General features: G+C 32.6%; 1 protein-coding gene across 6 annotated transcripts in view; it reads left to right on the top strand.

The window, feature by feature from the left end:
• POSTN (periostin) overlaps positions 1-2580 on the top strand; it is a 33455-nt gene extending 30875 nt beyond the window's left edge. For all 6 annotated transcript variants that reach the window (XM_036070270.2, XM_036070272.2, XM_036070271.2 and 3 more), the window contains 2 exons: positions 743-784; positions 1819-2580. In XM_036070270.2, coding sequence (XP_035926163.1) covers positions 743-784; positions 1819-1856 — 80 coding nt within the window. In that variant the 3' untranslated portion in view covers positions 1857-2580. The remainder of the gene's footprint in view (positions 1-742; positions 785-1818) is intronic.
• The last annotated feature ends 10622 nt before the right edge of the window (positions 2581-13202 follow it).

A 13202-nucleotide genomic window follows, 5' to 3' on the forward strand; every position in this document is an offset into this window, starting at 1 on the left:
GTATCCAATAGCAGAGTGAAAATGTGAATTAGGTCTTGCTGATGAGTTAAAGAAAAACAAGGAATTGGAAAATATTTTGTAACTATAACAACAAAAAACTGCATAGTTATGAAACACTTGAAATTCTTAAATATGAAAGCTTTTATTTTTAACTAGTTAATATTATAAATGGTCTTGTAAGATTAGAGTTAAATTTGGGAGTATGTTGGCACATATTTCCTGAATTGCATAATATTATATTTCTAGAGTTACTAGGCCAATGCTATTTGTTGTCCTCATGTTCTATAAGGTAATTATGAATTAATTTACAAGGAGAATTTTACAGAGGCAGAAGTCTGATATATCACAAATAGGAATGACTGGAGAAATGACTGGATCTCTCTGAGAAGATACTTCTGCTAAACTTTATATAATGTTAAATATCCCTTCATCATAAAGCAATGCTTTTTATAAAAAAAGTGAAAACGTCATGTAAGTCACTTACTCTATGCAAAAATGATACATTATATGGGGTTCCAAATGCCATAATGAAACAATGTTTTGCAAATAGTGGGCATTCATTATGATATGTGGAAAACAAATGTCTGTCTTTGGCCAATGAAAAAGTCTCACTGTTCCAAAAGAAAATCTACGTGTTTAAGTGAAGCTTATTTTAAAACTTTATACTTTTCTTTACTTACGGTCTCTTGACTGATGTTAGCCATAATTTCAAGTATTTCTAACTACAACTATTTAATTTTAGACACACCTGTGAGGAAGATACAAGCCAACAAAAGAGTTCAAGGTAAATGTATTGATAGTAATATGCATATGGGACACATGTTTTGTTATGTTAAGAGAAGTCAAAGAATAGGGTTTTGATATATTTTATTGGACTTTGCTGTCTTTTAGGGAGAAAAGTTAGCAAATTTGAGGCAAATTATTTTGATGATAAAAATCAGAAAATAGATTATTCATTCTCTGCACTGTTAGTAAAATCCAAGGATAACAAATGTTAAAGGAAAGGCAATTATACTCATGTAAACTGCTAGATTTTTGGAAGCACCGAGGTAGACTCAAGTAGAGTTAAGTTGAAAAGAAATCTGTGAATATGAGCCAAGAAAAATTTGGTTGCTACCTGAACTCTCTAAAAATGTTATTATTTGAGATCAGGCTACAGTTTGAAACATAAGTAAATTAAAAACTGTACACATATAGAAAGTTATTAATATAATTTTGTACAAAATTTTGATATAACATGTAGATTACACACATGTATGTATCACTCATGCACTATAATTTTCTTCATAATTATACTTATGTGCATTTTCTAATCTTTCACTTAGGTTACCTTGCATTCTGATACATTACATAATCAAAGATTTCCTGTGTAGAAATTAGAATAAATTACAAGTTTGGAATTTTTAAAATAATTACATATTAATAGTCAAAAAATTACAAGGCTTATAAATGCATTATAGGCATATCTGATTTTAAGCCAATCCAATATAGACATTTGAAATAAAAAATCAATTGCATAGATAATTTCTAACTGAAGATTTTATCAGGGATTTCTTCTAAACATCCTAATCCATCCAGATTTTCAAAAGAACTACAATCCTCGAATTTTAAATTACTATTTTCATATACTTTTGATCAAAAGATAACCTTGATTTCATCATCATAAACAGAGGATATGACTGAGAAAACATAATCTAATGTTTATTACAATAAGAAATGATGGTCTTTATAGATATAGTCATGCACAGAATATCACATTATTAAATTCTAAAGTTTCATCACATTTACAATCTATGTGTTCTCCCTTCTTCCTGTCAGGATCTAGAAGACGATCAAGAGAAGGTCGTTCTCAGTGAAAATCCAGTAACCAGACAACAAAGTTTATACAACCCTAAATGAATAACCTGATCTTAAAGGAAAATTACGAGAGCCACATTGACTTCAGGAAATGAACAACCAGCACAAAAAAGCATTGAACACTTCTGAATACAAATTTCATTTTTTTTTCTCTGAATGAAATTGTGGGGTTAGTCTCCTGTGGGATAGGAACTGAAGGAAATAGAACACCTTACATACAGGTTTTTACATCTTGACATTAAAAATTCTGGCTAACTTTAGAATCCATCAAGGAAAATTCTTGTCAACGCGTTTATTACAACTTAAATTTCACATTCCATTGAGAAGATTGAGCCTTGAATCTAAGAGATAGATAAAATGTATGCAAGCGGTACCTCTCCATGGGAAGCTAAGTTATAAAAATGGGTGCTCACTATTAAAAAATAACAAAACTTTTACTTCAAAAGGCTTTGCACATTTCTAATACAATGTGGGTTTACAGTAAATTATGCTATTTCTACAACTAATTTTGTACTCTTGAAATGTTTGTTATATGCTTTTTGCAACACATATTTTTATCTCAAACATTTCAATAAGACATTTTTTTTTCAGTTATAAACAGAATTACTTTAAATTGGGTAGTTCAGAAAACTCAAGGTTTAAATTAATAAGTGGTTTGGACTTGGGAACAGGACTTTATACCTCTTTTTTATAACAAATACTCATTAAAGGGAATTGAATGAATTTAGTGTTTCTTGAATTTTTAAAACTATTATGTTATATAAAGAATCATTACACAATGAAACAATCATTAAGCCTCAACTGAGTGCCTAATATAACCCTAGAACTATGCTAAATTGTGAGGATCCAAAACATGAATCAGACAGTTACTGTTCTCAAAGAGTAAAGAGACAAATCACCAATAATTCACAATGCACCATGAGCTATAGTAGAAGAATAAAAAGTACTACACAAACACCAATACAGCAATCAATTTTTCCTAGGCTTTTGCTAGATATAGGGAAAGCCCCAGAGATGCCCTTAACTAAGAGAAGTAATGTGAGTGTCCATTGTATAGCAAAAGAGGGGAAGAAAAATACTTGTTTGCAGAGAACGGTAAAGAGATCAGTTGATCTAGTCAGATCTCAACAAGTATCATCCTCATTTGGTCTAATTGAAATAAAAGCAATCAGGGAACAGAATCCATACTGATGAGAAGCTGAGTGGTGCTGGTGTAATAAAACTGTACCATGCTTATAAAACTGAGGAAGGCCAAACTGAAGATACCAGTCTGGATCAGAGATGTCCAGCTTGGATTGGAGACTCGGTACTAAAGTACCACTAAAGGATCTGGAAATTTTTTTGAGTAGGTGAAAGCATTGGGTCTTTGAGATGCAGTTGGGATGAGGAAGTAAAATAGAAAATTCTGGCAGTGACTCTTACTGAGGAAGTGCTCAATAGTCTTGGTTTTCCAGAATGTTTTCTAGTCTGAAATAGTGGTGAGATTTATGTATAGCATTTAAAGCCCTTGCCAGGAAGTAAAATGCCCTAGCAGCTCAGTACTCATCTAGAGCATTTAGGACTTCAATCTCAACTGGACAGAGTGTGGCCATTATCATCTCAAAGTGATTCAGAGGAGATGGTTATATAAGGTGGTACTGGTAGAATATACTACACCATCATCAACAAAGATGACTATTCCAGACAGCATGTTGTTCATGATCCTCTAGAAGATCCCAAGATAATTACATAGAACAAATAGTAGGTCGGCTTATACATTTAGCCCCCTTCAGGGTTTTCATTTGATGATGAGCCCGGTGTACCTGAGTTGGACTTTGATTATAGTAGTCTGGGACAATAGGAATGAGGTTAAAGTCTTTTTAAAGACTGCTAACTTTAATGCCCTGCCTTTTTTTTTTTTTTTAATTGAACCAAAGGAGAAAAAAGAAATCAGTTTTGGTTAGTACACATACAAAAATCTAGCAAAACTCTCTGGTAAAGAACACAGTCTTTCAAATGATACATGTAAATATATTTAAAGATAAAATTTAAAGAATTATTAATAAAAGATAAATAATACAAATTAAAAAAACAAGATTTAAAATATATGAAAATAAAAAAATAATTTTAAACCCCCAAATAAGAATTTAAAAGTAGATAAATAAATAAATAAATAAATAAATAAATAAATAAATAATATAAATAAATCCTACTCAAACACTTTCTATAAATTGAAGAGGCAGAGTAGTATATGCTTTTACATGCAATATTTAATCCTTTAAAAATTCTGAACTTTTATTATCTCCAGTTTTATAAGAAAAAATGAGGCTCACTTAGTTTATGTAACTTTTTTTGCCTTGTAATCTTAAAACAGGCCATCAATCAACTTACCTCATGTTCATTACTGAACAAGTACAAACTTGGGAATAGCAAACACATTTGTTTTCACAATTGTACTGACTCTGTAATACCTGATTTCAGCTCTTTCTAATCATCCTCTACCTAAGTGGCATATAGGTTTGAGCACACTGAACTTACGACTGCAGTTTCAAATAAGCCTTCCTAACAGTCTCCAAGAAACCCCCGATCTACTTTCTGTCACTCTAGATAATGGCATTTTCTAGACTTTTATATAAATTGAATCACACGGTGTGCATGGCTCCTTCTTTGGCTTTCCTTTCTTTGGGATTCTATGTAGGAGTGGAATGATAGGACCACACAGAAAGTATATGATTAACGTTTTAGGAAAATGCCCAACAATACTCCAAAGGCGTTCTACTATTTTAAATTCCCACCAGAGTATATGGGAGTTCCAATTTCTCTTGCCAACACTTGATATGGACAATCTTTTTAATTTTACCTATTCTACTAGGTGTGTAGTGGTATCTCATTGTAGTCTTAATTTGCATCTCCCTGATGTATGCCTTTCATGTGCTTATTTGACATTTGTATATATTCTGTGAAGTGTCTGTTCAAATCTTCTGCTGATTTTTAATTGGTTTGGTTTTTTATTATTAAGTGTTGAGAGTTCCATATATATATACAGCTTATATAGCTCTATTAGCTATATAAGATGCAAATATTTTCTCCCAGTATGTGGCTTATCTTTTCATTCTCTTAGTAGTGTTTTTGAAGATAACAAAGTTGAATTTATCTTATTTTTTTCTTCTATGGATTATGCTTTTGGTGTCATATCTAAGAAATCTTTTATTAACCAAAGTTCACAAAAAATTCTAATCTGTTTTCCTTCAGAAGCTCTATTAGATTTAGGTTTTACACTGAGGTATAGAATTCATTTTGAATTAATTTTTGTTAATGGTACAAGGTATGGATCAAAGTTGTTTTTCCCCCTTATAGATAGCCAATTATGCTAGCACCATCCTCTAAAAAGACTATTGTCGGGGCGCCTGGGTGGCTCAGTTGGTTAAGCGACTGCCTTCGGCTCAGGTCATGATCCTGGAGTCCCGGGATCGAGTCCCGCATCGGGCTCCCTGCTCAGCAGGGAGTCTGCTTCTCCCTCTGACCCTCCTCCCTCTCATGCTCTCTGTCTCTCATTCTCTCTCTCTCAAATAAATAAATAAAATCTTTAAAAAATAAATAAATAAATAAAAAATAAAAAGACTATTGTCTATTGATACACCTATACATCTTTGTCAAAATTCTATATATTTATGAATCTATTTCTGTTTCTCTTCTTTCTATTCTGTTCTATTAATCTATTTCTCTCTCGTAATTGAAACACCATACTAACTAGATTAGTGTAGTTTTAAATATGTCATGAAATCAGGTAAGGTTAGTAAATTTTGCTTATCTTTTTTCAAAGTTGATTTGGGTATTTTAAGTTACTTGCATTTACACATGAATTTTTAAATGAGTTTGTCAATTTCTACAAAAAATTAAGGTATCTGCTTAACTTTGAATTGAGATTGTATTGAATATATGGGTCAGTTTGAGGATAATTAAAATATGCAATACTGAGTCTTCAAACCATAAACAAAATACATCTCTCAGTTTATATAGCTCTTCCTTAGTTACATTACCAATATTTTGTTATTTTGAGTGTACAGATCTTGCACCTCTTTTGGTAGATTCTCCATAAGTACTTAATATTTAATTTTTGTGGTTTACCAATGGCATTGATTTTATTTCAATTGCTCATGGTTTATTTTCTGTGTATTGATTTGTACTTAACAACCTTATTAAACTCACTTATTAATTCTAGTAACTTTTTATAGATTACATCATATTTTCTACATTGACAATCATGTTGTGTGCAAATGAAGACAACTTTACTTCTTTTGCAATCTGGATGCCTTTGATGTTTTCTTGTCTAATTTCATTGGTTGATATTGAATAGTAGTATAATGTTGAATACAAGTGGTAAGAGTGACCATTCTTTTTCTTCATGATCTTAAAGGGAAAACATTCATCCAGTTTTTTAACCTTAAGTATGATGTTTAATTTGACGTTAGCAGCACTGTTTTCTGTTTTCTCATAGACATCCATTACCAGGTTGACAAAAGCACTTTCTATTCCAAATTTGCTGAGAACTTTTTATCAGGAATGAATTTTGGATTTTACCAAATGATTTTTCTGTACCTTTTGATATGATCATGTGGGTTTTCTTTTTTAGTTTGTTAATATAGTAAATTATGTGGATTTAATTTTGAATATTAAATCCTCATCCCATTTATTTTATTCATTCTAGGATGAATTCCACTTAGTCATGACATATTCAGTTTGTGAAATTGTGTTAAGCATTTTTACATGTATGTTCATGAAAGATACTTGTCTATCATTTTCTTTTTATAGATTACATCATTTTTCTACATTGACAATCATGTTGCAATCTCTTTGTCTGAGTTTGGTATCATGGCAATGCAAGCTTCACAAGACGAGTTGGGAAGAATTCTCTTTGGTTTTTAGAAAGTGTCTGTGTAGAACTGATAATTTTATTCCTCCTTAAATGTTTGGTAGAATTCACCAGTGAAGACATCTGCTCTTAGAATTTTCTTTGAAGAATGATTTTTGGATACAAATTCAATTTCTTTAATACATATAGGGCTCTTTGGATTATCTATTTCCTTTTGAATGGGATTTGGCACTTTGTATCTTTCAGGGAACTTGTTCATTTCAAACAATTTTAAAATTTATTGGCATGATATTGTTCAAAATATTCCATTATTATCCTTTAACTAGTGATGTCACCTCTCTCCTGCCTGATTTTTGTAATAATTTTCTTCTCTTTTTCCTAACCATTCTAGCTAGCCATCAATCAATTTTCTTGGTTTTCTCAAAGAATATGGTTTTAGTTTCATTGATTTTCTGCACTGTGTTTCTGTTTTCTATTTCATTGATTTTCGCTCTTTATTATTGTCTTCTGCTTTATTTAATTTTAATTTGATCTTGATTTTCTAGTTTTGCTTATGGTGAAAGCTGAAGTCATTGATTTAAGAACTTTCTTCTTTCTAATACCAGAGTTTAGTGGTATAAGTTCCTCCACCAAGTATTACTTAGTGGTATCTCACGGATTTTTTAAATGTATTTTAATTTTCATTCACTTCAAAGTACTTTCTAATTTTCTTTCTAAATATGTTTAAAAAGTCAGTTATCTTTTTAAGAAATTGAAATAATAAAAAATATTATCTATTTACACATGTAGTAACTATTTCTTGGGCTCTTTCTTCCTTTGGTAGATCTATATTTCCATCTGGTATCGTTTTTCTTTTCCTTTTTTAAAATTTTATTTTATTATGTTATGTTCGTCACCATACAGTACATCATTAGTTTTTGATGTAGTGTTCCATGATTCATTGTTTGTGTGTAACACCCATTTTTCTTTTCCTAGTGTTTCTTTTAGTGCAAATCTGCTGACAATAAATTTTTTGGTCTGAAAAATATCACTATTTTGCCTTTGTTTTTGAAAAATATCTTTGCTGGATATGCAATTCTAGGTTGACAATTTTTATTTATACTATTTTAAAGATGTTGTCTCACTGATATTTTTGCTTGTCTTGTTTCTTATTTGTTGTATATGTCTTTTTTTCTCTCTTTATCACTGCTTTAAAATTTTCTTTTTATCACTGGTTTTGAAAATTTTGATTATGATGTGCACTGGGGTGGTTTTTCTCATGTTTCTTGTTCCTAGGATGTATTGCATTTCTTGGACCTGTGGGTTTAGAATTTTTATCAAATTTGACTTTTTTTTAGCCATCAATGATTTGTTCTGTCCCCTTCTTTACATATATATTAAGCTGCTCTTAAATTGTAATACACCTCACTATTGCTTCTTCATTTTTTTAATTCTTATTTTATTTGTGTGCCTTCCATTTTATTTTATTTTATTTTTTTTTTTTTTAAAGATTTTATTTATTTATTTGACAGAGAGAGACACAGTGAGAGAGGGAACACAAGCAAGGGGGAGTGGGAGAGGGAGAAGCAGGCTTCCCGCGGAGCAGAGAGCCCGATATGGGACTCGATCCCAGGACCCTGGGACCATGACCCGAGCCGAAGGCAGTTGCTCAACAACTGAGCCACCCAGGCGCCCTGTGTGCCTTCCATTTTAGAAAGCTTCTATTTTTGTGTCTTCATATTCACGAACCTTTTTTTCTATAACATAATTTGACCCCTAGCCCATACTGCATTTTTCATTTCAGACATAGTTTTCCTCTCTAGAAACTTTTATTTAGATATATTTATATCTTGCATGTCTCTCCATAATTTTTTTAACATATGGAATATAATTATAGTAAATCTTTCAACAACCTCTGCTATTCTAACAATTGTGCCAATTCTGGGTCAATTCAATTGATTGATTTTTCTTCTCATTATTCACCATATATTCCTGTTTCTTTGCATGCCTGGCCATCTTTGATTGGTTGCCAGAGACAGTAAATTTTGCCTTGTTGGGTGCTGGATATCTTGTACTCCTATGAATATTCTTGAACTTTGTTCTAGAATGTAGTTAAGTTAATGAAACAGTTTGATCCATTGGGTTCTTGCTTTTAAGATTTGTTAGGCAGGGCTAGATCTATGTATTTTCTGGAGCTAATTACTCCCTGCTATTTAGGCATGGCTCTCCTGAGTACTATTCCCAATTTCCAGTGAATTATGAGATTTTTCCCATCTGGCTGGTGGGAACAGATGTTAGTTATTTCAGGCCCTGTGTGAGTGTGAGTTTCTGTCCCTTCTAATCCTTTCAGGTGGCTCTTTCTCTGGCCTCTATTATTTTCCATCTATACATGTGTTCATCAGCACTCTGCTGAATACTCAAGGGGGCCTTCTGCAGATCTCTGGAGTTCTCTCTCTGTGCAGCTCTCTCCTCCATGGGCCTCTGTCCTGTGAACTCTAGTCATCTTGGTCTCCCTTCACACTCAGCTCCATCTCACCACCTCTGTCAGTAAGCAGAATTCCAACTGGATTCTTTTTTTTTTTTTAAGATTTTATTTTATTTATTTATTTGAGAGAGAGAGAGTGAGAGAGAGAGAGCACAAGAGGGGGTAGGGTCAGACTCCCTGCTAAGCAAGGAGCGTGATGCGGGACTTGATTCCGGGACTGCCGGATCATGACCTGAGCCGAAGGGAGTCGCTTAACCAGCTGAGCCACCCAGGCGCCCTCCACCTGTATTCTTACTCCCTACAGTATGGACTAAAAAGTCTCTCCACAATGCTGAGACAATCATAGAGCTTCCTTCATTTGTATCCTGCCTCTCAGGCATTACTGTCATTTGTTCCCTGATGCCCGGTGTCTTGAAAATCATTCCCTGAATATTTTTTTAATTGTTTCAATCAGGAGAGTAAATCTGGTTTCTACTATTCCATATTCCCAGAAGTGAAAGTTCCTCTCTAATTTAATTAAATTGTATTAACTCCATTTCATAATAATGAATTGTAACTTTATTTTTTTACTTATTTATTCCTTTATTTTTAAAAATTTTAACTCCAGTACAATTAACGTAGAGTGTTATATTAGGTTCAGATGTATAACATAGTGATTCAACAATTCCATGCATCATCCAGTGCTCATCACAACAAGTGCACTCCTTAATCCCCATCCCCTAATTAACCCACCCCCCACCCCCTCCCCTCAGGTAACCATCAGTTTGTTCTCTATAGTTAAGAATCTGTTTCTTGGTTTCTCTCTCTCTTTCTTTTGCTGTTTTGTGTCTTAAATTCCACATACGAGTGAAATCATATGGTATCTGTCATTGATTGACTTATTTCACTTAGCATTAAACTCTCCAGCTCCATCCATGTTGTTGCAAATGGCAAGACTTCATTTTTTTTTTTTTTTTTTTTTTTGTGGCTGAATAATATATACCACCTCTTCTTTATCCATTCATCTATTGATGGACCCTTGGGCTGCTTCCATAGTTTGGCTATTATTAATAATGCTGCTATAAACATTGGGGTGCATGTATCCCTTTGAATTAATGTTTTTGTATTTTGGAGGTAAATATCCAGTAGTATAATTATTAGGTAGTAAGGAAGTTATATTTTTAACTTTTCCAGGAATCTTCATACTGTTTTCCACAGTGGCTGCACCAATTTGCATTCTTGCCAAAAGTGCAAGAGTGTTCCTCATTCTTCACATTCTTTCCAACGCTTGCTGTTTCTTAATTTTAGCCATACTATCAGGTGTGAGGTGATATCTCCTTTAGTTTGATCTGCATTTCCCTGAAGAAGAGTGATGTTGAGTATCTTTTCATATCTTTTTGGTCATGTGGATGGCTTCTTTGGAGGAATGTCTGTTCATCTTCTGCCCATTTCTAATTGGATTTTTTGGGTTTTGTGTGTGTTGAGTAAGTTCTTTATATATTTTGGATACAAACCCTTTATCAGATATGTCATGTGCAAATATCTTCTCCCACTCTCTATGTTGCTTTTTAGTTTTATTGATTGTTTCCTTCACTGTGCAAAAGCTTTTTATTTTGATGTAGTCCCAATAGTTCATTTTTACTTTTATTTCCCTTGCCTCAGGAGACATATCTTGAAAAATGTTGCTATGGCCAATGTCAGAGACATTGCCGCCTGTGCTCTCTTCTAGGATTTTTCATGATAAAAGCCCTCAACAACGTAGGCTTAGAAGGAACATACTTTAAGATAATAAAGGCCATGTATGAAAAACCCACAGCTAACATTATCCTTAATGGGGAAAAACTGAGAGCTTTTCCCATAAGGTCAGGAATAAGATAAGGATGTCCACTCTCTTAACTTTTATTCAACACTGTACTAGAAACCTAGCCACAATAATCAGAAAACAAAAAGAAATAAAAGACATCTAAACTGGTAAGGAAGAGGTAAAACTTTGTCTATTTGCAGATGACATGATACTATATTTAGAAAACCTGAAAGATACAACCAAAAAACTACTTCAACTGATAAATGAATTCAGTAAAGTCACAGGATACAAAATCAATGTGCAGAAATCTGTTGCATTTCTATACGCTAATAAAAAAGCAGCAGAAAGAGAAATTAAGAAAACAATGCCATTGTTTTTAAATTGTACTAAAAACAGTAAGATACCTAGGAATAAACCTAACCAAAGAGGTAAAAAATTGCACTCTGAAACATTGATGAAAGAAATTGAAGATGACACAAAGAAATGGAAAGACATTCTATGCTAATGGATTGGAAGAACAAATATTGCTAAAATGTCTATCCTACCCAATCTATAGATTTAATGTGATCCTACCAAAATATAAACTCCAACTTTAAATAGGAGCAACCTACCGGAAAATGCTCATCATACGAATAGCCAGATGGGAAAATATTGATGGGATGCACACAGATCTATCAAAGTAACAGAAAAGGATTTTAGGATAAAGTATCTTAGATCTAGTATCATTGCTACAATGTGCACATGTACTCACACAGAAACCAATAAGAAATGATCGAAAGGAAATAGTACTTGAATTTTATTTACTGAGATTTCTTTTGTATTTAACTGAACAGATATTTCTTTTCATCCATAAACACTGAAAGTAATAGTTCTTAAAATTTTAAGCATATCCATTTTTCTTGAAAATAGGCTCATTGTCTTCACTTCTGTGGGGTCTTTGGAAGGTTTTACATAACATCTAATAAATATTCATTGATTTCTACAGTCTGATGAGAAAAGACTGGTAATTTTCTAACCAACCTAAGTTCCAAAAACAACAGTTGGAAAATTAGACCATATGTGAATAAGGCTGTTAGATGACTTTCACTTTTAGTACTAATGCAATTAACTAATGTATTTTCTAAACTTTTATGAAGTCTCACAAAAAGCTATGGAAACACAGAAAAATATGAAAAATTAAGAGTAGTTATGGAACTCCATGAAAGACAAATCAAACAATTCCATAATTACAAGCTTCAAGTTATAGACAAGAATACTTAACTTGAAAATATAAGAAATACCCCATGTGAAGTAAAAATAAAACTGAACAGAAATAGGATCAATAAACAATGTATAAATTAAGTATTCAGTTCAATTAAAGGAATTTTAACAAGTGCTTCCTGAATGAATTATTTCTGAAAAATAGTCCCAACTTAATTTGGCTAAACTTCAGAAACTATTTATTAGGCTAAAATTTTAATATAAAAATCAATCTAGATTTTATCTTAATATGGCAAAATAAAACATCATTTGGTTTAAAAAAGAAAAAGATTGAAACTCACTAATTTATCCTGCTCTAAGAGAGCTCAAATTTTTCCTAAAGTTCATTAAATGCCACCAATAGTTGAATTTCAAGCACTTAAGCCACAATTTCTGTTTGCTTCTTTTACTACAATAAAATGACCATCCCTCACATCCTTGAGACTGATGGCATGCATGTAAACAGCCATCAGAGACAGCAAGTGACCTGCTGGAACTACATAACTACATCATTATCACTGTGGACCCAAAGCTGCTCTCCCATATTCACCACTTTCTTAGTTGCAATATAAATAGATCTTCAGAAAAACAAGCATGAAGAGAAAATAAACCCATGGATTTTGTTTAACTATGACAATTTTGTCTAATTTCATGGCCAAACACATGAAATACATTGGAAAAATTAATGCAACGTACTACAAGACTGAAGAGAAAATTAACACAGCTTGTGCTACAATACTCTTTGAATATTTGAATATTCAAATACTTTTTATGCCTGCGTTATTTAGGTGAATTCCTCAGTCCTTTATTATCTTTGTGTTTATAGGTATGCCTTTACATAGGTCAGAGAAATAGGACTGTTAACTTGCTGCATTCCTTTAAAAACAAAAGTGATATAATCTTGAATGTAATTACAGAAGTTCTACCAAACCAAAATAAGTAGCTTGATTTAGGGATGCCTGGGTGGCTCAGTCGGTTAAGCGTCTGCCTTCGGCTGGGGTCGGTCA

Source organism: Halichoerus grypus, chromosome 4, assembly GCF_964656455.1.
Source record: "Halichoerus grypus chromosome 4, mHalGry1.hap1.1, whole genome shotgun sequence".
Taxonomy (NCBI): Eukaryota; Metazoa; Chordata; class Mammalia; order Carnivora; family Phocidae; genus Halichoerus; species Halichoerus grypus.